Source organism: Abramis brama (genome assembly GCF_963993115.1).
Source record: "Abramis brama genome assembly, chromosome: 25".
NCBI classification, from domain to species: domain Eukaryota; kingdom Metazoa; phylum Chordata; class Actinopteri; order Cypriniformes; family Leuciscidae; genus Abramis; species Abramis brama.
Window position 1 is genome coordinate 13,933,865 of NC_139987.1, and position 26,577 is coordinate 13,960,441.

The window sequence follows — 26,577 nt, forward strand, 5'->3', positions numbered from 1 at the left end:
GGTGGATAAATCAAAACCAGGTGGGATACTGTTACTGTCACACTGTTTGGCTCATTAGACCTTCATAAATAATCCATCTTCCTCCTTGACTCTAAATACTGCCATTTATTCACTTGAATGGAAAAAATCTGTCAGAGCTTTGGAGGGAATTGTTTATGAACAGCCACATTACAACACAAAGACGTTGACAACATCCTAGTTTCAGCACGTCCATTTATCATCTTCATTTGTAACTCAACATATCTGCATCCAAAACAACAGCTGAGTCATTTAATTCAGAAAAGCGGCAACAGAAATCTGAATGGTGCGATTCTTTCTTTTTTTGAACAAAACTACATTTATATGAATTACTTGTCAAAAGCGGCTCCAGAGCCAAACCACAGCGCCCTACTTGATCCCATGCTTTTCTTGGGTGTATCTCCTTCAGACACCCAGGAGATGTGAGACCTCTGGGGAAGAGATGTAATCATGAGCAGAAGCCGCAGGCCTGTGACTCAATGCTAATAAATACCTGCAGTGACTCAGCAAATGAGTGGAAAAACAGAGGCTGTTTACTGAACGTTGTGACTCCAACCTGTAACTGATTCAACAGTCCACGCTTCGATCTGCCTTGATTTTAACCAGCTGAAATGGAAAGTTATAATAATAGAGTGGTGACAGAAAAGACACTAAGCAGGAGCGATACATGGATTTGGGTTGCATTAAGAGCTAAGAAAATCTTCCGCCTTATGCTAACAGGGATAAATATTTTATATACACACAACTGTGCAAAAGGATGCATTAAATTGATCAAAGGTAACTGTAAATACATTTAGATTTTAAATAAATGCTGTTCTTTTGAATATTCTATTCTTCAAAGAGTTCTGGGCCGAAAGCTTAGGCAGCTGCCTCGCTGCACTATCAAGCAATGACTTTGCAGGCAGCGTTTGGGCACAAAGGTACCTTATGAAACTGATTTCAGACATATTTCTGAGGCAGCATAGCGGTTTAATGATATACAGCAAAATAGAGTAAGCTTTGGTGATAACTAATCAAACATGTAATTACAACAACAGTAATTTCATGCTATAAATAACATCAAAAGTAGAAAATGTGGGGTAAAAACGTACATTTACAAACATACTGACCACCAACTGCAACTTTTAGATGCCATTTTTATTTTTTAGCTCATAACTCACAGAATGGAATGCACAGGACTGTAGGATCTTTGAATCTATCCGATGAGGGTATCTCAGAGACAGGAACTGAAGCTAATATTGGATTCGGATTTGCCTCTGAGTCCTAAAATATTAAGCAGCACAACTGCTTTCAACATTGATAATAATAAAAAATGTTTCTTACACACTAAATCGGCATATTAGAATGACTTCTGAAGGATCATGTGACACTGCAGACTGGAGTAATAATGCTGAAAATGCTGCTTTGCCATCAAAGGAATAAATCACATTTTACATTTTATTCAAATAGAAAACATTTTAAATTGTAATATTTCACAATATTACTGTTTAGCTATGTTTTTTATTCATATAAATGCAACCTTGGCGAGCATAAGAGACTGTGTATATAAAAAATGTAATCAATTTAAATCAAAATTTAAGTTTTGTGTCTTTAAAGCATGACTAGTCGCATATATATGCTTTGTGTCTTTTTTTACTGGGTCAACAAAGAAATAAGATTGATGACTCATCCTGCACTACAAAGATTTTTGTCCAATCAAATGTTTTCTTTAATGAGATTGTTCTGCCGCTTGATAAGACAGACATATTTTATCTATAATAATCATGCAAGTTAGAATTAAAATCATATTAGCTTAAACATCTGAGAGGACATGACACTGTTGACCACAATCCAAGCTGAAGTCAAACTGTATTTTACTTCTGCAGCTATTTCCTTCTCTCTCAAGCCTGGACTATCATAAATCAGGAGCTGCTGATGCGATCTATCAGCCGTGTCTGGTATAGTTTTGTCCACCTCCGCATTCAGCTCCGGTTCATGCACAGACCCTGAGAGAGGGCACTCGCCACAAACTCTCCTCAGTTAGCACCATTGATCACCACTGCTGAAAGATGACAAACATCTCCTCCTAAATGAGGAAGCATTCCTTAAAGCAGTGTTATTATAATCTAATTTTACATACACACAAAGTAAACAGTGAAACCAAGCAAGAATTTCAACAATTGTGGCATAATAAAGCTGTTTCTGATTAAAAAAAAATACAAATTGTGGTACTTCTACCAGGTTAACCCATGAAAAACATATATATTTCATGACCATTAATAATATTTATTTTGGTAAGTTTCCAGGTTGGTGCATGGCGGAAGGAAATTTTAATTTAATCAAGAAAGCAAATATGAACCGGCATATCAGACATGCACTAAGACAGCACGTACCTTAACCAGAAAGACAGAATGGATAGATTACATGAAAAACATGCTGTAAGAGCAAAACAACATTTCTAGTGTTAAAAAAAGAAGCACAATATAGTCTCATGGACTGAATATGAGAGGTCCCCACTGAATCTGACAGATTTTGAGAGTGACTTTGAGTCAGCATAATAAAATTAAAGACAGAGGTTATATTTAAAGGGTTATAGTTTACACAAAAATGAAAATTCTGTCAGTAATTACTCACACTCATGTCGTTCCAAACCCGTAATACTTTTGTTCATCTTCGGAACACAAATGAAGATATTTTTTATTAAATCTGAGAGCTTTCTGGGAGGAAAAACATAATTTAAGTAATCAATGTGGCTCCAGTGTTTTAACCTCAATTTTATGAAGCGACGCAAGTGCTTTGTTTGCACACACTCAAAAAAAAACCGTTATACTGCTTTATTTACGAAAATATCGACCTGCAATTCAGTAGGGGGAGAACCACGACGCATGCGTGTTGTGTTGACTCAAGACCGGAAGTTATTATATTATTATTATTATGTAAATATAGAGATCTCGGATTTCATCAAAAATATCTTCATTTGTGTTCCGAAGATGAACGAAGGACTTGAGGGTGTGTAATTAATGACAGAATTTTCATTTTTGGGTGAACTATCTCTTTAAGAAAATGCAGAAACCTTCCCTTTGCTTGAGCCAGATCTGGTCTTAGTTAACAGATCTTCTTTATAGGCACTTTTTAAGAACAATTTATAGCATCAGAATGATAAGATCTACGAGCCAAAACGTCAGTCCTGTCATTTAAAATGTAGGCTAGGCTATGATTGGCATAGCTCAAATTTCATTGAGACATTCATTCTACTTAACTAATTTTGACTATGCAGAACGATTCATTCTAATCAATGAAAGATACATACTTTAGAAAGATAGACTTTTTTTCCATGAGGAATGCTGGGATCATTAAATTTACTACTGACCTGATAGGAATAGCAGACTTTTTAATAGCCAAGTCAAAGACTGCGGAATCTTTCTTTGATGTGTATTTTCAACTTGAATGGTGCTATGGAGACTTCCCTTGTTTTTGAAGCGTTTCAAAAATGACGAATCTTAAAAACGCTTAAACTGCCCACTAATCACTTTTTAATTTATCTCATGTTGTTAATCAAAAAAACATTGCAGTTTAATATCAAAACCAGAGATTAGCTCTCTTAGATTTGCAGACACAATATGTATATTTCTGAGGACGGTTCTACAGTGCAATGCAGGGCGAACATTCACGATTATTCTTATCTATAGGCTAATCTTCAATGGGAAAAGCTTGACATATGTCCGATGACCTGATAAACCCCTTTCAGCAGCAGAGATCCACACAAAGATGTGCGACAAGCTTTATGGTTTTATGTGGTAATATTTTCTCTGCGTTTTTAAGTCTTGGATTTGTTATGTAATAAGTAGCTATATATTCAGATCCCCTTTTTATACTTAGGTGTAGATCAGAGTGCATAATCATTCATGTGTCATGGATGAGATTGCATAAATAATAAAATAAAATAAGATTAAAATATAAAATAAAATAAATCACAGCAAGTTAAAAATGTTGCTCTGCAAAACAATTTCCCACAGCACTGGCAATAAACGATGGTGAGAAAAATGGGAAGACATAACAAAAATTGCCCAAAATCCTTCAGCAGCCTTTTACTTATAATGTCTGACAAAGAAAGCAGCAGCAGCAAAAATGTACAAACTGTGTAGTAACTAGACTTGGTAACACAGAGATGCATTCTACATAGATAAGCGTAAATGGCATAGATCAAAATGCTTATAACAGATAAGGTTAAATCTCATCCTGAAAATAATATCAGTGATAAAGAAAATATGTTTATACAGTGGTCACACAACTCATTGCAGTGTTTATAAAACACTGACTGTGCAAGCGAATGAGACTGTTATTTCTTTGTGATATCTGGGATGGTGTAAATCAGTTAGACATGCATAGCACGGAGATGGAGGAGAGCTGAATCTCAGCCAAAACCAACTTCACAACAGGGGATGAGAAAACTCAATACGGTAGAAACAAAGGCAGAATGTGAGAGCATCTAAGGTGTGCTTCAGTTTCATATACACTGTCAAAAAAAAAAAAAAAATTACACAACAGCTTGTTACTGGGGCAGTATCCTCAAAATGTATCCTAATATGCAGCATTTATGCGTAAATAAGATACAAAGATGTACCTTTTCCTGTATTTTTGTGCATTGCATATGGAGAGGTATATTATCTACTCAGTTAAAAACAGAAGGGTGTTGATGTAATGATATGACATGAGTACGTATGATTGATTTCCTTTTCAAATGTATTACATGATACTGTACAATTATAGCAAATATAATCAGTCAGAGATATTTGAGTTAATTCATATGGTGCATAAATGTTAATATGCATTTATTGTATTTTTTTTGGACATTCATGAAAATGTTTCTTAATGGCTGAGATTTTAAAACGGGCACACCCTGTGTCTAGCTATACACAGCCTGAGGCCAGGCTTTAGTCTAGGTTTTTGGAGCATACTGTATCCTTTCAAATTGCTTTTTAATGAAGGACAAATTTGACTCTGACCCCTCCTGTTTCCCTTTTGCCTTTTGCTACGCTTCAGTTACTTTGAAACTCCCCATCCGTGTTTTGATTTGAACTTGGAGGAAGGAAGACAGAAGACTCAGGTTTGACAAAAGAAATCAGTAGGAATTTAATATTTGATTTAAATATGTACAGATGATTTAAACTGTACTGCTGCTGGAATGTAGGCAGCCATCTTGGAATCTGTTGTTTTCCAGACTATGAGACAATTAAATGTCAACTTTTAAAATGAATTGTGCAAGACAGACTTCAAAAATGTCAGACCCCTCTTTGAGTTGCATTTGTTCTGAGTGCTAAACAGGGTCCAGTTACACTTGAGGCAGTGGCGGTATCAGGCATGCACCAGGTAGCAAAACAGCCCCTCTGGTCATTCAAATGCTTAAATCTCTTTCCATCGAGATTGTAAAAAAAAAAAAAAAAATGCAGGGCACTTCAGAAGCTTCTTTTCAAAACAGAAAATATCCACTGTGTATTACAAAAGAAGGTCCATTGTCTAGTGACTTACTCTGAAAGGTGAATAAACTACATCCTAGATGATGGGCCAAACGTTTTTTCACTCTAAATTTACTAACGACCCAACTGTAAGTTATGTAGACTATACCAAACTTTTTTTATTGTCAGAAAAAGCAGCATAGAAACAGTGTGAGAGAGCTGCTGTTTTGGAAGAAACCCATTTATATACAGAAGAGTCTTTGAGGTTTCACCAATTTCTCGAAAGGTCTCCAGATGAGCCGAAAAAAGTATGGTCCTTTTTTTTTTTCTTTTTTTTTTTTTTTTTTTACAATAAATTAGCTAAGATGCTAACAATCTAGTTCAAAGGGCAAAGGACAATACAACTTGAAAAGGCCTATAATACAACACTATGCAACATTGGAAGTTTCAACACTTTCAGCCTTTCTCTTTATAAATAATAAAATACAACAATCTTCCAATCATTCACATTACAAGTGTCACAATTTTCACAACCGCACAGTATGGTGATCCTAGACACTATACAATGATAATACACTTATTATGGCTAGCATACATATAAATATACATACAAAAAAATGTCACTAAAATGTAAGAACTCCTTCTCTCAAAGCAATGGGAAGTCCTTCATAAAAAAAACATATAAATGAAACTGATTAGCATTTTTTAAAAATACAAAAGAAAGAAAAAATAACATCTCCTGGTAATAAACAAATATAGTGACATCAGTTTGAGTTTCTACAGAGTTCTCATTGCGGCCTACAAAGTATGACAATAGCAGCTATTTTGGATGGACTTAACATAACACTGGAGTTTCAAAGCAGTTTGAGTCATCAATATAAAAAGAAACAAACAAAAGGAGCAGTCCACGTCTTGCCTCCCTGGCCAGCCAGTGAGACAAAACAAAGCAACACATAACTCGCTTCACATCAACACTGCGGTGGCTCTGAAGAAGGGTAACGTCGCCACACAATGTTTTTACCCTTTCAGTTACCAGACACCTGCGTCACCATCATGGCTTAGCGACTGATTCTTCATGCTGCCTTTTTCAGGTATGCAACATTGCTAAGAGTGACTAATATAATGTCTTATCAAAAGACATAAAATGGCCTCCACAAAATGGAGTGCAATGTAGCATTAAATTCTCATCTCAGCCTCATCACTGTGCTCCAGAGAGTGCTCTGTGGTGCTGATGATGGAGGCTGAGGGACCTTGAGTGACCCCGAATGGGGAGACGGCTGGGGACCGCGCAGCAAGTGGGGACAGAGAAGGGGAGAAACTGGGAGACATTGCTGCTGAGGAGATGGAACCCTCGTGGCTTATAGGTGAACGCCTTAGCGATGCTAAGTGGTGGAACGTCCGTGCTATGGCGGGTTTCGGTGGGACAGATTTGGCCCCTGGATGAGCCACTGAGGTAATGAGGGGTGGAGGGTCAATTCTTGGCTTGGGGTCTGTCTTGACTTTGGGTTGAAAAGGTCTACGTGGGTTGTTGGGAGGTAAGCTCTCATCTTTTAGTCTGGCAATCTCTGTGAAGACACTGGCTAAGGGTTGGAACTGAGGGCACCAGTTGAGAAGGTAGTCCCAGTTGTAGCTGCCTCGCAGTTCCTCGTCACTTGCCACTATGGCTGTGAGGGAGCCATCAACTGAGGGTTTTCCATCCTCAGGGAAAGCATAATCTTTCGGATGGGAAATATTCAATCCACGACCTACTCCAAGGTAGCCCCCACCTTCATCTCTATAGACAGGGAGCTGACCAGACAGTAGGGTACCACTGAGACTCCCACTGATGCTCCCCAATTTCTTATTTTTGAACCACTGGCTTGCATCAAGTGGCCCTGGTTCACAAGAAATATCAGAGAGTTGGTCTGCATCCTGTTGGATACCTGAATCAGGGCCCCTGGCAGAGATGTGCTCTTGCATTGAGGAGGTGATGCTTGCAACTCTTGGGTACTCATTGATCATCCGGATTTCATCATCCTCTGCCGCTTCGGCAGATCCCCGTCCACTGGAGTGAGAAGGATCTAAGGATCCTCCTCGAGTATAGGTGCCTCCACCTGTTCCTTCTTCATCACCTGCATATCCAGGAAGTGCTTGATGATAGATCCTGTCGCCCCCTGCGGGTTTAGACTCATCCAAGTTTTGCAAAGCTGTGCCTGAAGATACAGTACTATTCCCTGTGTCTTGTCCTTTCTTCTTGCGCTTTGATCTTACTAGATAGAGGGCCACAGCAATAATGACTAACAAGACTATTACTCCAAGAGAGGCAGCAATTATGCTCACAAGGAGGACATTAAAATCTGTTGCGAGACCAAAGGATGTGTTGGTGACATCAATGGTTAGCTGAGCAGAAGCTACTCTCGATGTTTCAAGGGGGCTGTGTGCGGTAACATCCATAGTCATTAGGCGGGTTTCCCTCTTCGAGCGACTTCCACCACTTGAACTGCCAGAGCTGTCCATCTTTAGGTAGATTACACCAGTGGTCTTATTCACATCGAAGTAAGGAGAGGAATTGGGGAAGGAGTACAGTACAATGCCATCCATCCCACCATCCTCATCTTTGGCCTGTACTTGCCCAATGCTCTGACCTTTCTTGGCTCCCTCTGGTACCTCAAAGGACAAGTCTGAAGATGTGAAAACTGGGTCATACTCATCCTCCCCTGTGACGTAGACCTGCACTGTGACTGTAGCTGAGTTGTTGCCTGCATCCACAGCCAAAGCAATGAAGTTAAATGAGTTTACCTTCTCAAAATCAAATATTTGCCTGGTACGAACTTCACCAGAGTTCTGATCTACCAAGAAGAGGTCTTTTCCTAGGCTGGAGTGGTCCATCAAAAAATACTTCAGCTGTCCATAAACTCCTGTGTCATAATCGATTGCATGTAACACAGTCACGGCAGAGTTGGGTGGCTGGTTCTCACGGACACTGGCCGTTAATGTAGCAATGGGAAAGTAAGGTCTGTTGTCATTAATGTCCTTTACCTCTACATTAATAGGAGCCAAGGCAAAATGACCATGGCCATCTGAAGCTTGTACTATAACCACATGGGAAGTTCGGCTCTCTCTGTCTAAAGGTCTTTGAAGCTTCAGTGCCCCAGTCCACTGATCCACAGAGAAGAGTTTCATCTCATCTCCAGAGCTGATGCTGTACTGGACCTCTGCATAGGGAGCTGAATCGGGATCAGTTGCAGTCACACGTAAGAATTCTGTACCAGCAGCTGCCCCTTCACTCAAAGCCACTAAGTACTCAGCTCTGCCAAAGACAGGAGGGTTGTCATTCACATCAGTGACTGTGATGATGGCTGGTACGCTGGAGCTGCGTTGGGGAACACCACGGTCCGAGACCGCAATGGTAAGGTTATAGCGTGATAGCGCCTCAAAATCCAGTCGCTCCGCCAGGATCAGGGTTCCTACGGTCTGGAAGCCATGGCCCTCTATGAAACGAACGCTACTCTCAATCTGGAAAGCATTTCCAACATTCCCACTGGCGATTGCAAAATCAAAACCAGAGTTTTCCTGAGATAGGTCTCCATCTACTGCCTCTAAGGTCAGGATAGTGGCTCCAGGTAGCTGGTCCTCAGACACTGTGGCTTTGTACTCCAACTGATGGAATATGGGGGCATTATCATTGACGTCCATCAGCTGAACTTGGACCGTGGCAGAAGATGATAGAGGTGGAGATCCTCCATCACGAGCTTCGACGACTACACTCACAGAGGGCTGCTCTGGGTCAAATTCTGCTTTCTGTCTGATGAAAAGTGTACCTAGAAAGAAATTGGAAGTGCTTTTACTACAATGTTAATGCTATATAGTTTACTATATGTTAAAACTATTGGCAGTGGCTATTTAAACTACATGCAAGTAGCTGAACTTGTAGGTAGATGCTGTTTTTATTTACTCAACCCACCACTTCATGTACATATCATCCACTACTAATTGCACTTATTATAAACAATTTATTTGTTGCAAGATGCTATTTGTTATAAATAGAATATACATGAGTAAATGCCACTAATATGTTTAGTATAAAGCTTATACCATTTTTAGGATCAATGTAAAACCCGTCCCTCGTTGAAGACAATACTCGATAGGTGACCTTTCCATTTTCTCCTGAATCTCGATCTGTTGCTGTTACTGTGATAACAGGACTGCCTGGTGGAGAATGTTCTGGAAGTGTTACCTAGAAACCAAAAGCAACAGCAAAGTTGTTATTTGGCATGCTTTTTCCTGTATCCACAGCGATGTCATTTTGAATAAAAGCATCTGGTAAACGAACAAATGCAATCATAAATGACTGCATACTTTTTACTGGTGTGAATGGAAACATGTACATTTATTCTGGGATAAATGTATGTGACCCAAGTTATTTTGCCATCCTAATCCATGAGAGTCAAACCCTTTTTCTCACACTGAAAACTTTTCACAAAAGTTAAAAAAAGAAGAACAAAGCCAATAAACCTACATCAATCCTAATAAAACAAGATACAAATTGTGTCACTCCTTTTAAAATACTTCAAATGGTAGAAAGAAAAAGTTACCTGATATAGATCTTGTGTAAATGTAGGTGCATTATCATTTATGTCCTCCACCAGCACAGTTAAATTGGCTTCACTCTGATGCTTTGAATCTGAAGCTCGAATAGTCAATGTGTACCATGTCCTCTCCTCAAAGTCCAGTGGTGCTGTCAGAGACACACGGCCGTTGTAACGATGGATATCAAATTTTCCCTGTGATGGAGCGTCCAGCTGCAAAGAGTAAGACAGCACTGGGCCAGAATCCACATCATTTCCAGTAACCAGGGTGATCTCAGTGCCGATAAGAGAGTCTGGAAGAGGGAAGCAGGGACACAACATTCAAATACATGTACAGTAATAAAAGTCTTGTCTTTTAGGTGCTTGTAATTTAGTCTTTCAAGATAAAGGGTCAAAGGTCACCAGTTAGTTCACTTACTCTCTGGCACTCTAATTTCCCGTGGCACTGGGATGGTAGGACTGTTGTCGTTGAGGTCGACAATAATCACTGTGATGGTGGCAGTGCCTACTAGCTTGGGGCTACCACGATCAGTGGCTTTTATCACCAACCTGATGCAAATGAGATAAAATAAAGGGTTAGATAATTCTTTTCTGACTTATATCACGTGAGAGATGTTTCTGTTCAGTTTTTTGAGATCAAGAGAGAGAACAAAAGATGTCTTCTATTTTTGGAAAAAATATTTGTGCAACAATCCAAAAGCTCTAACAGACCAAAAATGTAGTAAATTAAAAACACACCACTTTATACGGGTAGGGGAACATTTTAGAAACAAAACACATGAGGTAAAACTACGAGGGCTTGAACACAAATGACGCTGGAGAGGACAGTTACATTCCACAGAACAGACGGAAATTAAAGACCTGCAGAGCAATGACTTCATTGGCCGAGCAAGCGCAGTACACATAATATACACTCACTGTGCCTGTGTCCAGATTTCCCTGTCCATAATGGCCGTGGTCGTGATGCTGCCGGTCAGAGGGTCAATTTTGAAAAGGCCACTTTGACTTGAAGACTCAATGGAGTAAGTCACCTGACCATTCTGACCTTGGTCAACATCCTCTGCCATAACCTAATTCATACAAAAACAGGTTAATCAAACAGACAGTCCAAAATGAACACTTGCCATACATAGTTTAAATCTGACACTCGCTGATGTAAAGTAAGAAATATGCGAGGGAAAAACCGGTAAATAATTCCATTATAATATGGTTAAAAAAAAGTTTCATGACAACTACAGTACATTTTCTCAATTCACTCACGATTGGCTAGTATGGCAAAAAGTTACTATGTATGATTGGAAAGTTGTTTGTAGAATATTCACATTTTAATACTTTTCCAATGTGTTTTCAATTACCTGTGACCTTTTAGAAGTACAAAAAAGTAAAAGACCCCTTGCCTGAAGGATTGGAAAATCATAGCCCTGTGCTTCATGCATATAAGCCACATAGTTCTGCAGCTGGAATCGGGGGAGGTTGTCGTTGACATCCTGAAGAATCAGGTTGACAGCCATGAAGGAGCTTGAGGATGTAGTTTCAGCCTTCACCACTAGGCGGAGTCTTGGAGTGTCCTCAAAATCCAGGCCATTTGAGCTCTGTACCCAGATTTCACCTATGAAAGCACCAATAATGCATTGAAGTAGGTCAACTGACTGCCATTGTTAATAAGAAATATTGCTTTTCATCTTTCTGATGAGCTTTTGTATGCATCTTGTCAAAATCTTGTAAAAATTTCCTATCTGACCTGTACTTGAGCTGATGCTGAAGGAACGGTATTTGTTCCCACTGAAGATGGTGTAAGTGATGCCGTCGCGGGTGCCGTCAGGGTGCTGAGCCTGAGCCTGGGCGACTGCAGTGCCTGTGGGGAAAAATACACACAAAAAAACCCCTCAATACTCTTCTGCCAAACTCACTTAAATTGATGGATTGACTTTCAATGCTTCACAAAACTGACTGTGCCTGCGAGAGCTGAAATACAATGCTGCAGTTTTCATCATGCAGTTCATTGCGAAAGTTTTCAACTGCCTCATGCCAGTACTTTGAAACGACAATTGCACAAAGACTAACTTTTAATGTTATCATTCCTTTTTTCCATGAAATGGACAGCAAGGAACAATTTCTTGCTTTGTGTAACAATTAAAATCTTCCAGAATAATAGCACACCAAATCTTTTGCTGTAAATTCTCTGCGTACCTTTAGCTGCATTCTCTTGTAAGCTAACATCTCTGGCGTTGCGAGAGAATCGAATGCCCTTGTAATCTTCCTCCTTCACATAGACCATCACCACACCTAGAGAAGACTGAGGAGGGCTGCCTTGGTCCATAGCCTCCACTATGAGGGTGCGTTGGGTTTGCGTGAGGGTCTGCAGCTTCTCTGTGGTCTGGATCTCCCCTGTTAGCGAGTTAATAGAAAATCCTCGGACTGGCATAGCAAAGCGGTAAAACACCGACCCATTGGCTCCAAAGTCCTTATCTTCTGCTCTCATTGTGGCCACCACCTGATGCGTGGACACACTACCACTGGACACGTTGATAATCAGTGGGTCCTGGATGAAGAATGGTGCATTGTCGTTGACGTCCAGTATGGTAACGGTTACCTGGGCTGTGGCGTTGCGAGGTGCGGCGGGTGAAAGGTCAATAGCATACACTTGGAAGGTGTAAGAAGCTCTTTTCTCTCTGTCCAGAAGCGCTGTGGTAGTGATCCGCCCCGTGTCTGGATGCACTGTAAATGCACCTTTAGCTTCTTGGCTAAGGAAGTATAAGATCTGCCCATTTTCGCCCTCATCCACATCTGTGGCCTTTGCATCCAACACCCCAAAACCTACAGCAGCATCTTCTGAGACATCGACGGTGTAGCTACTGCTGCCAAACTTGGGGCTGTTGTCGTTTACATCAAGGACTGAGATTTCCACAGTGGCAGTGCTGCTCAGTGAAGGGCTGCCATGATCTTGAACCACCACTTCCAAGGAATAACTGTTCTTCCGCTCTCGGTCCAGAGGTTTTGAAGTAGACAGAGCTCCAGAGGAACCGACAAGTCGAAAGTCACCATCTGGGTCGCCAGCTAGAATGGAAACACACAGACAAAACATTTGTTAATAATCAAGCAGAGTGGGTCTTGTTTTTATAAGAAACAAGTCTGCAATGTGAGCAAAAACAGTAACGTGCCTTGACCGCACATAATTAAAAAATGCAATATGTGTTAACTTACACACTCTAAATCTGGTTTGTAATCCACTGTAAAAGCTTTTCTTCTACAGATTCCTCTGTACAGAATAAAAAAAAAAAAAAAGTTTTACCAGTGATCTTATAATTCAGTCGTCCACTCTCTCCGGTGTCCAGGTCTGTGGCTTTGAGGCTGAACAGCTCCACGGGCTCTTGGTTCTCAGGCACTTCCAGACTGTAATGCTGCCGCCCGAAAGCAGGAGCATTATCATTCTCATCCAGCACTGTGATGTGCACTTTAGCCTTGGCAAAGTTAGGGGGTATTCCTCCATCTTTTGCATACACTATCATATACACAAGATATAAAGAGGGTTATTAAGTTTAGTATAAGTTTTGATAATATTATAAATTATAATTATATAAAATGATATTTCTTAATAGCACATAATACTTTTTCAGGCCAGTGTTGTTATTGTTAACTAAAACTAAACTATTAAAAACGTTTCGGTAATTGAAATCATCATTACCATTGAAATAATCAAATAAAATGAAACATTTTACACAGTTTAAACTTTATAAAAACTATTTATTTCAGTTAGTTGCCAAAGCAACATTTTTGAATTTTCGTTTAAGTTAAATTACATTAAATTAAAGCTAAACAGAAACATAAAAAACCCATATAAAACTATAAAAGCACAAAACCAAAATTAAAATCAAAATATAAAAAATAATTAAAAAATCTTAAATACAATAATAGTTTATAAATAATACTAAAATAACACTGTTTTTCAACCATAGTATGTGCAGATCCTGGCTGTGTTTATGTACCTGTTACAGTGTAGTGGTCCTGAAGTTCCCTATCTAGAACCTGAGTGACAGATATCACACCCGTCTCTGGATTAATTGTGAATCCATCCTCAGTCAGACCACCGTAAATCACTAAGCCATTCGTGCCTGCAACAAAAACAGAAATATATAATCAATAATTCTGATCATAATCGAATACTAGCTTATTATCTATCTACTGAATACTGCACAGTAAACACTGCATGCTGCCTACTATCTTTTAGTAAGTGAAACCTTTCAAAGTATACTACATTGTTGCCACATGATCTCACTAGGTTGCATGTGAATGGCTTCCAGTTATGAGCTAAGAGATTGACAATAAATTACATTTACAAAATATATTATTTAAAAGAGAAATAATTTAAAGGTACACTATGTGACTTTTTAAAAGAAAAAACAAAACAGAACAATGGTTATCCTACTGCTCATAAAACATTCACTACTAGGCTTAAGAGATATAACCAGTTTACATGGAAAATATCTTAAGCTGACTAGCTGAAGACATTAAATTCCAGCGCAATATACTATGAACTCTGTTAGAGAGCTACATATGGAAATTTATCTGTTCAATAAAATACCTTATTCACCTGTTGAGTAATATAAACTTCATCTCTGCATCGCTTTTACAACATTTCAAATCCCTCAGTTCTCAACATCTCACGCCAAGCCAGTGTTGATTCTCATTTTATTACGAGCTCTGTCTCAGTCTCTTTTTGCCAGCAAACACTCCTCTGTTCGACATTTTCTTTATAAAAAAAAGTGTGAATCCTCGGAGGTTTGAGATTTAACAGGCTCCATGTCAACTTTCTCGCTCATTGTGACAACTAACCTATGTCACTCCCACACAGTAGCCAGAGCAAATTTTCTCTATTTACGGATATGACGAGACATGCACAGACGGGTGACACATGTACAGTAACCGCGAAAACCATCGCACTAGGTCTATAATATAAACACTTATAATAGGCTTACCATAGTGATCAGGTTAAGAAAAAAGCATGTTTTGTTTTTTGTTTTATTCTTTATAATGACAAAAGCTCTTTTCTCTGCATCTTTGAGTCCTCACCTCATCCCTTACCAAAACCTTGACATATTTTTGGAATTTTTATTTAGAATTTGTGTAAAAATTATCTTTTGGCAGTCTGATCAATTATTAGTATGTGTAGAGAATGCTATTCCAAACACAGCCTGTGGCTGGTAACAATCAACCAAAGCCTCTTTCCTTTCATTCTGAGTTAGAAGATGTAAAAGAAGTTGTGAACGACCTGATTTGAATTAAAACAGAAGTGCAATGTCAAATGTCAAAATATTCAGGTTCAAACCTTTTCATCTCGGATTTAAGACCGGTTTCATTAGTAGTGGTCCACACAAGTGTTAAGCATGGACTAAAGACATACGAGTGCCAGATTGCGTGCAAAGTTAGCAAGCTTTGGCACGAGCACCTGCTTGCTCAATTAATGCTTCCTGAAAAATGTCTTTACAATCTCTCTTTCATACTCTCTCACTAAACCCAGGAGGCTGAGAATGAGTCCCACATACCCTCCACAGGAAGCGTAAAAAAAAAAACCCCACTGCCCTCACTGCAACTCAACATAACTGCTTTAACCAGATGGCAAAGTTTTCAGACACAGGTCATGAATATCTGAAAGGTTGAAATACCCAACAATGCAGGTGATTCTTTTCTATAGTAAAGGAACATTTAACACATGGATTATTGCAGAATAATTTTTTTTTTTAAAAATCACTCACCATGATCCCGGTCTGAAGCAGAGACCTTCAGAATGCTTGTTCCTGCTGGCTGGTTCTCTTTGATTTGGGCTTCAAACTCACTGCGTTCGAACCACGGTGCTTCATCATTTACGTCAATTACTTGTATAGACAGAACTTGAGTGGTGGAATGTTGGGGTATCCCATGATCCTCCGCGACAATTGTGAGATTGTAGTTCTCCTGCTCCTCACGATCCAGAGGTTTAAGGATGGAGAGAGAGCCTGGAGAAGAGGAGAAGAGAAAAACATCTGTAGATCTGCTGCACGCTTCACAGCGCAGCCTGTGGTTGGAGACGTGTGACCGAGGTCAGAGAGCTGTTCTGTTTTATACCATGCATATTTGTAATATTTAATTATGTACATGCCAGACAATATCTTAAGCTGGCTGGGTAACTTTGATGAGGATAGGAGATCATTCATGACATAAAGTAGCCCACCACAACAAATGCTGTGGAGATTACAAATAGAAAAAGTACTGTTTCTGTACAATATTGATGTTATCCAATGGAAATATTATAGTATATAGCATAATACTGATGATACCATAATATTACCACAGAAAAAACCCCCCAAAAAACAGGGTATTACCCAGGGGGACAAAGTTTGGCCGGTTAGCTTGAGCAGTTAGTCCTTACTGGTGGATGCCATAACTATGTGGACAAAAAGGATGTGTCTCCAATGATGGCCATTCAAAAGTAGCTGTATAATTTAATGATAATATAATATAATATAATATAATATAATATAATATAATATAATATAATATAATATAATATAATATAATATAATATAATATAATATAATATAATATAATATGTTTGCCAGCTGAGAAAATACCACTGAGATTAATAGGGATGCTAGCTAGCTCTAAGTATATTAGAGCTCTTTGCATTAGAGTTCTCAACGGGCCTGAAAATTACAACCCGACCCGACCCGGCCCGTGGCTTTTAAAGCCCGGACCCGATCTAACCCGACACATCAACATCTGCCCGAACCCGGCCCGCGGCCCAACGCGCGTCGGATTTTTTTTTTTCTCATACACGTATTATAATGACCAGCAGACGGGAATTCAAACCAACCTTTAATGTTCACGCCTTTTAATAATACAAACAATACAAACAACTGAAACAATAAACTTTAAAATATCTAAATAGGCTGTAGTAGCGACGGTGAATTCACCTGCGGCAAGTTTACTTTTCACCAACTCCATCTTCTTCTCTCCAGGCTAAAGGCGTGCACGCAGCGGCGTCAGGTCTGCCCCCGCCCCTCTCCACAATGCACGTTGCACGCAGCAGCCAGACTTTCTTTACGGTGAACAGCAGCGATGATTAATAAAAAAAATTTTTTTTCACTGAGCGGAAAAGATTAAGCCCGAGGTCCGACCCGACCCGAGTCATTTGATTATATTTTCGACCCGAACCCGCGGGTCCCGTCGTGTTTGTCGGGCCGACCCGACCCGTTGAGAACTCTACTTTGCATGCTTCAAGGGATAATTCATCTTTGCTGGTCCTTTTTTAACATAAATTTGTTCATAGAACAACATAGAAGTCAAACACAATATCCGCTCCTGACATAAATTTTAGCTTTATTCATCCTCTGTTTTTCTCCTCAGTTTAGCTCCTGCACTCTCTATAAGGAATTTGAGAATTAAGTTTTTTGCTGACTTGCTGGTATGAAGACCAGGGAAGAAAGTTGTTGTCATGGATCCATTTTTGATCCTTTCCAGCTATACCTCTCTGCACTGCTGTCATCAGCAAGACCCCGAGCGAGGGTCACCCAGGATAAACACACCCCTGCGGTTGATATGGCAGCCTGACTGTTTGCTGACTGCGAAATATTATTGTGTGTTTGTGAGAAGTCTGTGTGCGGCCTCTTTTTTTTATTTATAGTCCACCTAACACACTCTAGCTTTAAACACATCATTGAGATGTTTGAGCTGGCTTCTGCTTCTGGATACGGTAGCTCTGGTTTTGTGCTTAACGTCCATCTCTAGACCTCTTTCTTAAAGAGTCCAAACAGTGTGAAGACTTTCTGCTTAGTGTCTGGTTAATATCAGCAGTGACTTTATTGTGCGCTTTAACCCAACTTTAATATATAATATACAGTATATACAATATGCCTGATTTAGAACAAAAATTAAACACTAGCCTAGACCATAAACCATCTGACAATAATGGAAGGGAAATCATCTACAGATGTTCAGTCGATTAGGTGATTTTGTCAATTTAATCCAATTTTGTGTGAGCTGTAAATGGTCATATTCTGGGAGGTTGAGAGGAATTTCAAACTAACACATGCATATTTCCAACGCCAAATCAAAGAGTGTGCGGTCGATGGGCCAAAATAGAACTGTGCTCCCACGAATAAACCCTTCAAGAAACTGATCTGCTCTGCTAAATTGCTTCTGGCTTTGAGCGAATGAGAGAGAAGTAATGATTCTTACCACTGTTCGGGCTGAGGCCGAACCGTCCTGCCGTGTTTCCTGACTGGACCCTGTAGGATACTCTGCCGTTTTCGCCCTGATCTGCATCCCGGGCCATGACGTAAAGCAGCACAAAGCCCACCGGCTGATCCTCCATCACACTAACAGCAGTCGGGGAGCTGAAGATCGGAGGATTGTCGTTCTCATCAGTGACGAAAACTCGTGCCGTCACCGACCCCCAGAGTCTCTGATTGGGGTCCGAGGCTGAATCCGTGGCATGGACCACCAGGAACAGGCTGGAGGTCTCCTCATGGTCTAGCTCTCGACCCAGTTTCAAGACTCCTGTGACAGGATCTAGACTGAAGAGATCTGGGTTGTCAGGCCACCGCTGTTGGATAGAATAACGTACCTCACTGTTGGGGCCACTACCATCTTTATCAGTAGCTTGGAAGGTATAAATGGAGGAACCGGCTTGTATGTTCTCAGGAATAACAATAGTGACAGGATCTTCTGGAAACTGTGGTGCGTGGTCATTACTATCCTGCACATTGATTTCCAGCTGAACCATGTGAGTGTTTGGATAGGCATTGGAGAAATCATCCACCTCGATCTGTAGAGTATACCGTGACCCTTTTTCATAGTCCAGCTCTCTAGCCAAGTAAACATCTCCTGTCAAACGGTCAACCATAAAGGTTCCTTCATGATCTGTGCCTCCCACTACCAGGTAGGTCACCTGACCATTTGAATTCACTTCATGCTGGTCATGTGCTTTAACTGAGCCAATAACAGAGCCTGGCTTGGCACCCTCCACTGAGTTGAGGGTCATGGATAGGGTGTTGGGCTTTGGAGGGGTCCTTGTGGAGCCAATGACCTACAGATTGGGAACACAATGAATTTAGAAGATGTAATGTAAAATGTAAAAACAGAGGATAATTTGTCATCATTAGCCATATATACAGTATTCCACAATTTACAACGCATAGGTGTGTTCTCATTGTTTTAGATGTCAACAGAGTGCACAGTACTGAACTAATAAGATGGAATGAACCTGCTTGCCATTTCCCATGTCTTTGAAGTACAGTAGAGCTGGAAAATGTTTGACAGGGGAAGCCTTTCATACTAATATCCCCATGAAAAAAAAAAATGAAAAAAAAAAAAAACAGTACACACATACCAGATCACAGGAAGGAAAGCAACAGAAGGATTGACGTTGATCCATTTCTGGGCTCTCTCTTAGGTGCAAAGTACACTGGACTTTCAAAATGAAGATGGTATTACTGATGGTATGTAAAATATTATCTCGAGATTGCTCTGGTGCAAAGTTCTGTGGTGCGAGCGTATCGGCGTTAGCGCTACCGTGTTAGGGGACCGAAGTTTGCAGCTTTCTGTTTGATCATGGGGAACCACAGCTGGGCCTCATCAGAGCCATCTGGGAACACTTGATTCAAAGGTGCATTCTCCCCCGTCTCTCTCTCACTCCATCTCTCCCTTACTCTCATCTTCCCCATACAAACAGGGAGTACAGAAATTGCATGCAACCGCACACTCTACAATTAGCCTCCAATTCCCTTTTTGAAATCACATCTGTAAAAGCACTAAAGATATTTCGCAACAAAAAAGAACCAGCAAGAATAATTTTGCAGAGAGTAAACTCTTTAGAATCCGGATTCTTTTACATTGGAATGAAAAGCCATGGAAATGATCCTATTGTCAAAGATATAGTTTGACATGTCTGTTTCACGCAGTTCCATGCTAAACATTGGGATTAATACATGGTTTTCTGTTACAGTGCGTTCCTCTGGAGCAGGAAGTAATCCTGGGAGTTTTGAGGTGTTTGTGTAGAAAGGAGCTGGCCTCCGGGTCACAACTCATTTCCCTTCTTGAATATTGATACCACAGCTCAGGGGACTGTGAGCATGATGATAGTTTGGAACAGTCAAAGGCGCTGTTTCTGAACTCCCTGAAAATGCCTCGATTGTAGTCTTGAGTTTTCTTCTGGGAACGTACACGTCACAATATTCATCATTTAAATAATTCCTGCCCAAGGCATATGCAAAAAGGGACGAGGCCTGGTTGAATTGCATTAGTAGTGTGTTATGGTAAGGGGCATGACATTTCCGACACACGCTTTAACTGTTGACCAATCACAACACATTGGTCCAGCCGACCAATCAGAGGAACATATCGCTTTTTTGAAGGAGGGGCTTCATAGAGACAGAAACTAAAAAGGGGTGCATTTCCCGTACAACGACGTAACTCGCTGCTTCGTGCATCATTGAAGAAATCAACTAGCTATTCACGACTGTTTCCCGAAACCGTATTGTCGCAAATTTGTCGTTCAACCATGTTGGTAAATGATGTCACACAGGTAGTGGAGTAATAACTTATAGTGAATCCGTTAGAGATCGAATTAATGCTAGATTTTTTGCTATAAATTACAGACATGACATAGGCTCATAGGCATCATAGGCTTGTTCTTGTGTACTAGAGCACGTATGCACTCTTTAAAAAGTGCTCTTGAGAAACTAAAAGACATAATTGACATTTGTATTTGAAACAAAATATATAGATTGTACTGAATGTCAGCTTGCTTATTTTGCTCAAGATAAGGATTTATTAAGTCCACATGTCATGCAAACAAGAAACTATGCTCTTAACCACAGCCCGAGAGCTGTTTTCCCAACCACACAACGATGCTGTTTGCGAATGTTCGTTGGAACTATGGTTTCGGGAAACACCATCTCATTGAACTATGCTGAAAACGACGGAACTTGCAACCACAGTTGGCAAATTATGCTTTCGGGAAATGCTCCCCAGAGCAACAATGTAAAATATGTAAAATATGTGAGCATGAAAGCATGAAAGCCTTGTTTTTGACTCCAAAAACAAAATTAAGACTTTGTTAAAGGGCATAATATGGCCTCTTTAATACGTCGGCAGATTAACTAAATAAAAAATTATTAAGGGTAGACTTATGACTTGATCCAGTAAGCAACCACCTAAAAAATGTCAGATATTTTTTAAAATAAAATAAAAAAAATAGTCTCACCTGTACAAGTAAGGCAGTTGAAGTGCTCTGAGATGGAGCTCCACGGTCCGAGGCAGTGATAGTGAAGCTGTACTCTGCCTTTTCAGCTCTCCTCAGGGGGGAAGAGGAGCGCAGCTCTCCGGTATTTGGGTTCAAGGAGAAACGTTCTGCTCTGGAGCCTTTAAAAGCAAGGACAAATGGAAGCATAAATATAGACAAATATGGTAGTATAATTAGCTGTACAATACATCATATTAGGCACAAAGATAACTGAGGACATATGTTTACATTTAACATTTTGCATAAACATCCTCCGGCAATAATAATACCCAACACACAGGAAATATTCTGGACTCTTGTTTACCTGATAATGAGTAGAAAATAGTGCCATTCTCTCCCTCATCTGGGTCTTTGGCGTGAAGAGTTCCTAATAAAGAACCGGCAGGAAGACCCTCCTGAACCTGGAAAACATCAAGCAAGTTTTTAAACAGCACAGTCTGGCTGCTTATACTTGATACAAACAACTTCAAGAGTGGGAATGTATCCAAGGTCACATAAACAATTTTTGAAAGATACTATGTACAGACGTAATGACGTTTTTATGATGTGTAAACTGCTTTAATAAACACAAGCACCTATGTTATGACATTGATTTAAGGCTTTGAATATAGTCTGTGCCAGTCTGTTTCTTGCCTGAATGAGAATCTCCCTGCCAGGCTGTGTGTGGCTGAACGCTGGCGCGTTGTCGTTCTCATCCAGCACGGTTATATGGGCTGTTCCGGTGGCGCTACGTGGAGGTGTACCACTGTCCTGTACCACCACAATGAGCTGATAACTGGACTGGTGCTCACGATCCAAAGCTGCCCTGGTACTGATTTCACCTACACATGAAATTTGGGAGTAAGTCAGAATACTCAGTCTAGAATGGTGCAATTGATTTTCAGTGGTGTTGTTAACTAAAACTAAAATTATTATCTATTAAAACTAAAATTGTTTTCATAAATTGAATTAAAGCTGAAATAAAACATAAATATTAGATGAAAAACTTAAACCTAAAAACTGATATACAATTTGAAAAGTTAACTGAACAACTGAAATAAAAACAAATTTAATTAGAAATACTAAAAAAAAAATTACTTACTCTAAAATTAAATTGAAAAGTATGTAAAATATACATACTTAATACAAAATATAAAAAAAATTATTTAAAATATTCATGAATTCATAAACACACAGCTAATTTTTCAAAAGTTTATGGTCAAAAGTTAGAGTATATAGTCTACAACAGGGATTTTCAACCAGACCCAGAAGGTTCTAAGGAGTCCACAAAAAAACTTCAGGGAAAATTTATGTAAAAATAAATAAATAAACAAACAAATAAATACATACATATACATACATTTATATATATATATATATATATATATATATATATATATATATATATTTTTTTTTTTTATCATTAAAAAATAACTTCATTAAAAACATTACTGTTTCTTTCTGCTTTCTAAAAAAAGAAAATGTTTCTGTTGGAAATGACTGAGATGAGATTAATCCTAATCATAGTTATTTTAGTCTACTGATAGCCATAGTTGTGTTTTTTACTTTAGAGCTGTATACATTTAACAGTACATTAATATACAGTAATGTACATTACACCAACAGTAATTTATTTTATAAAAAAATATTTTTCCAATTTTCGCCCCTATTTTTCACAATATAAATGGGTCTTTATACAAGCCTTTTTAATACAAAATATTTGGCATCAAAAAGTTTGAAAGACCCTCATCTAGAAGATTTCTTAAATGTGTAAATGTCAAATGACATTGAAGGGTCAGAATTGTATTCCAACTCACCAGTCCGTGAATTGATTTGGAAGTATCGGTCCGTGTGAAGTAGTCTGTACGTAAGACGGCTGTTGAGACCCGCATCGCGGTCGGTAGCAGACACCCTCCCAAAACCAGTTCCTGCAGGCAAGTTCTCTCTCACTGCCAAGAACACCCTCTCCTGAGAGAAACGAGGAGAGTTATCATTTTCATCCGTCACAGAAACTCTGACCGTCGCGCTGCCGGTCTTCCCCATCTGCCCGCTTCCAGACGTGGCCAGCACAGTTAGCAGGTAGATATCCTTGGCCTCTCGATCCAAAGCGCTCTTAACAAACAGCCAACCACTGTCCGGGGCGATCCCAAATCCTGCTGCGTCCCCATCAGGCCGCAGTCTGTAAGCCAGTGTGGAAGATGGCGTGGAACCCCTGGACGACCCTCCATTTCCATTGGGATCTCTATTGAGTGCCCGGACCTGTAAGAAGTTTGTGTTGAGTGGCGAATTCTCCTTCAGCTCCACGCGGTAGGTCATCGTGTCAAACACGGGACCCTGGTCGTTCTCCGCCTGGATGTGGACCACCAGGCTGAACGTAGCACTAAGCTGAGGCGCGCCGCTGTCTTTTGCGATCACTTGGAGGTCATAGCGAGGAACGCTGTCGTACGACAGACTCCCAATTAGTCGGATCTCCCCACTGCTGCGCTCCACGCCAAAAGTGCGCTGCCCTCCGGCCGTCATCAGGTCAAAGCTCAGCTGTCCATTAGGGCCTGAGTCGCGGTCCTCAGCCTGTACGCGGTACACAACAGTACCCATTTTCGTGGCCTCTAGTAGGAGCAGAGACTCAGAGGATGATGGGAAAAATATGGGAGCGTTATCATTAACATCTGCTACGGTGACCCGAACACGCGTCTCTCCAAAAGCTGGAGGGGAACCGCTGCGCGCTTGAATTTCCAAGTCGAAAAAGGGACGTGACTCATGGTCCAGAGGAAGGCTTGTTCTAAGTGCTCCAGTTTCCGGATCTACCATGAAATAACCATCTGGATCCCCAGCAGAGATAGTGTAGGTGACATCCTTAGAGACTCCTGGAGTGAGAGAGTGATGGGTGAAGATACGTAAGCAGTGATTTAATCTAAAGCGACTTTGTATTCATTACAAGGACAATGTTCTTATGGAATTATTGGTAATGATTCATGGATCATCTCTTCAGACCCTACAAACCCAGATCTTTAACTATTACACTACTCTATGAAAATGAAAATAGGGAAATACAATGAATGAAAGGTACAGACTAGGGATGCACAACATATACAGTACACTAGTATTCAAAATATTGGGGTCGGTCTCTTTTGCTTAATGAGGCTGCATTTATTTGATCAAAAATACAGTAAAAATGTATTTCTATGTAATGTATTCCTGTGAGGGTAAAGATACATTTTCAGCATCATTACTCCAGTCTTCAGTGTCACATGATTTGCTGCTCAAAAAATATTTCTTATTAATGTCAATGTTGAAAACCATTACTTTTGTGGGACCAGGTTTCTTTGATGAATAGGAAGTTCAAAAGAACAGTATTTATTTTCTTTTGAAAATAATGCGAGTCTTTACTGTCACTTTTGATTAATTTAATGTGGAATAAAAAAAATTTTTTTTGAATGGTAGTGTAGTACTACATTGGTTGTTGGGATGATATATCAGATTGTACTGTTAATTGAACATGCAAATTTTCCATATTTTCACATTCCCCCAATTATTACATTAGGAAGATTCCATTATCGAACACTCACTTAAAGTTAATCTTTAAAATGTTATTAATTTAATTAAATGTGTCTTTATCATATCTCAAAATGAATATCAATTTTTCATACTGTACATTGACGTGATGACTAAATTCACTTGTGATTTAGTTTTTTGTATTTTACTTTACCATTTATTTAGACAAAATAGTATCACATTTTAATATCGTTCATTTATCAGTTATTTGCCATAACATGAAAATAATTATTGACTTCCGTATCAGCCAGAACTGTGATATCAGTGCATCCCCTAGTACAGACAGGTACTTCTTATAGAATCCCCCATTATTTTTCATTAAACATCCCAACGAAATGCCTGTGCTATCAGAAAATATACATCAACAAATAATAATTTCCAGCAACATGAGGTAGAGTGGAATCTGTGATGGATGTGACTGTTTAATGAGGTTCACGCAGCAGCTGCTGCTCTATTTGCACAACTGGCTCAGCGAGAGTAAAAATATTCCCGATCAGGCTTTTCCGCACCCTTGACTGTCTTACAGACACCAGTTCATGGTTCAGAGAGCCAAAGCACTGAGGTTAGCAGAGCTATGCGAAAGCATGCAGCAGCACATGGCTACTTATTTTAGATGGAACATGGAAAATGCTGAAACTAACCATTCCTGCCGCTGGCTCTCACTACGCCAACCTCGGTTCCCCGGAGCACGTCCTCAGACACGGTGAAGAAGTACTGCGCTTGCTCGAACATTGGGGGCGCTACTGAGCCAGCCACAACGCTGATGTTCACTCTGGCGTTGACAGGTGCTGTGAGACCGCCTCCATCCCGTGCTGTGATCACCATAGTGATGACGGAGTTGGCCTTTCCATGCAGCGAGCGTGACAGAGAGATCACACCTAACAGCGAAAAAATGCATAAGAATGGAATAAAACGAGATATAGGCTATGATCAGCCCTGAAGACTGTGAATATGAAATATAAGGATACGGATGAGAAAGTTCAGTCAGCCAATCTGACAAGCGATTACTGGAATTAACAACAGGTTGTGGATACTGAAAAGGCCCAAAACTTTTACGGGAATTCTCAAAAATCACCTAAAAATCACCTTAAAAGTAAGAATACACCACAAAAGAATAGAAAAAAATATATAATTTGTTTTCCACACAAGGAAGAAAGTCATACATTGAAAATCATGTTTTTCAAAGTCATTGAGAATTGGTTGAATTATTCCTTTAAAATAAATTTAATTTCATATATTACATTTAACAATAATAATAATAATATAGAATATTATATACATTGTATATATAATTAAATTTATATTAAAGGAATAATTCAACCAATTAAAATATAATATATATATTTATATATTCATTTAATTAATTATAATTCATTTTATTGACCTACCTGTGTCCTTGTTGAGGGTAAAGAAATTGGATCCTCCACCAGGGACAGTGTGATATGTCACTTTACCATTTGCACCAGCATCTGAGTCGTGGGCCGTTACCCTGACAACGGAGGTCCCGGGTGTGCTTTGTGCGCTCAAGCTGACGGCATAGTTCACCGGGTAGAATGTAGGTCTGTTGTCATTAATGTCCACCAGTGACACCTTCACATAGGCGGAGGACGCAAGGCCTCCCTGCAGGGAAAATATCACTTTATATTACTGCCGATAACGACGACAGGATTGTGGATACTGTCACACTTCTATCGAATCAATCTTGATGATTTCTTGTGTGTAATAATGCAGAAGAATACTTCGC

At 39.6% G+C, this 26,577-nt stretch overlaps 1 protein-coding gene across 1 annotated transcript in view; it reads right to left on the reverse strand.

The window, feature by feature from the left end:
* Positions 1-5,105: 5,105 nt before the first annotated feature.
* The window catches only part of dchs1b (dachsous cadherin-related 1b), a 96,225-nt gene continuing 74,753 nt past the window's right edge, over positions 5,106-26,577 (reverse strand). The window contains exons 4-21 of the mRNA XM_084104432.1: positions 26,222-26,453; positions 25,475-25,711; positions 23,099-24,145; positions 21,936-22,123; positions 21,607-21,703; positions 21,264-21,421; positions 18,236-19,085; positions 15,775-16,014; positions 14,008-14,133; positions 13,314-13,523; positions 12,212-13,078; positions 11,763-11,876; positions 11,419-11,630; positions 10,940-11,091; positions 10,440-10,570; positions 10,028-10,314; positions 9,528-9,669; positions 5,106-9,253 (exon numbers count right to left, since the gene is read on the reverse strand). Of these exons, the coding sequence (XP_083960558.1) occupies positions 6,630-9,253; positions 9,528-9,669; positions 10,028-10,314; positions 10,440-10,570; positions 10,940-11,091; positions 11,419-11,630; positions 11,763-11,876; positions 12,212-13,078; positions 13,314-13,523; positions 14,008-14,133; positions 15,775-16,014; positions 18,236-19,085; positions 21,264-21,421; positions 21,607-21,703; positions 21,936-22,123; positions 23,099-24,145; positions 25,475-25,711; positions 26,222-26,453 (7,914 nt within the window). The 3' untranslated portion in view covers positions 5,106-6,629. The remainder of the gene's footprint in view (positions 9,254-9,527; positions 9,670-10,027; positions 10,315-10,439; positions 10,571-10,939; positions 11,092-11,418; positions 11,631-11,762; positions 11,877-12,211; positions 13,079-13,313; positions 13,524-14,007; positions 14,134-15,774; positions 16,015-18,235; positions 19,086-21,263; positions 21,422-21,606; positions 21,704-21,935; positions 22,124-23,098; positions 24,146-25,474; positions 25,712-26,221; positions 26,454-26,577) is intronic.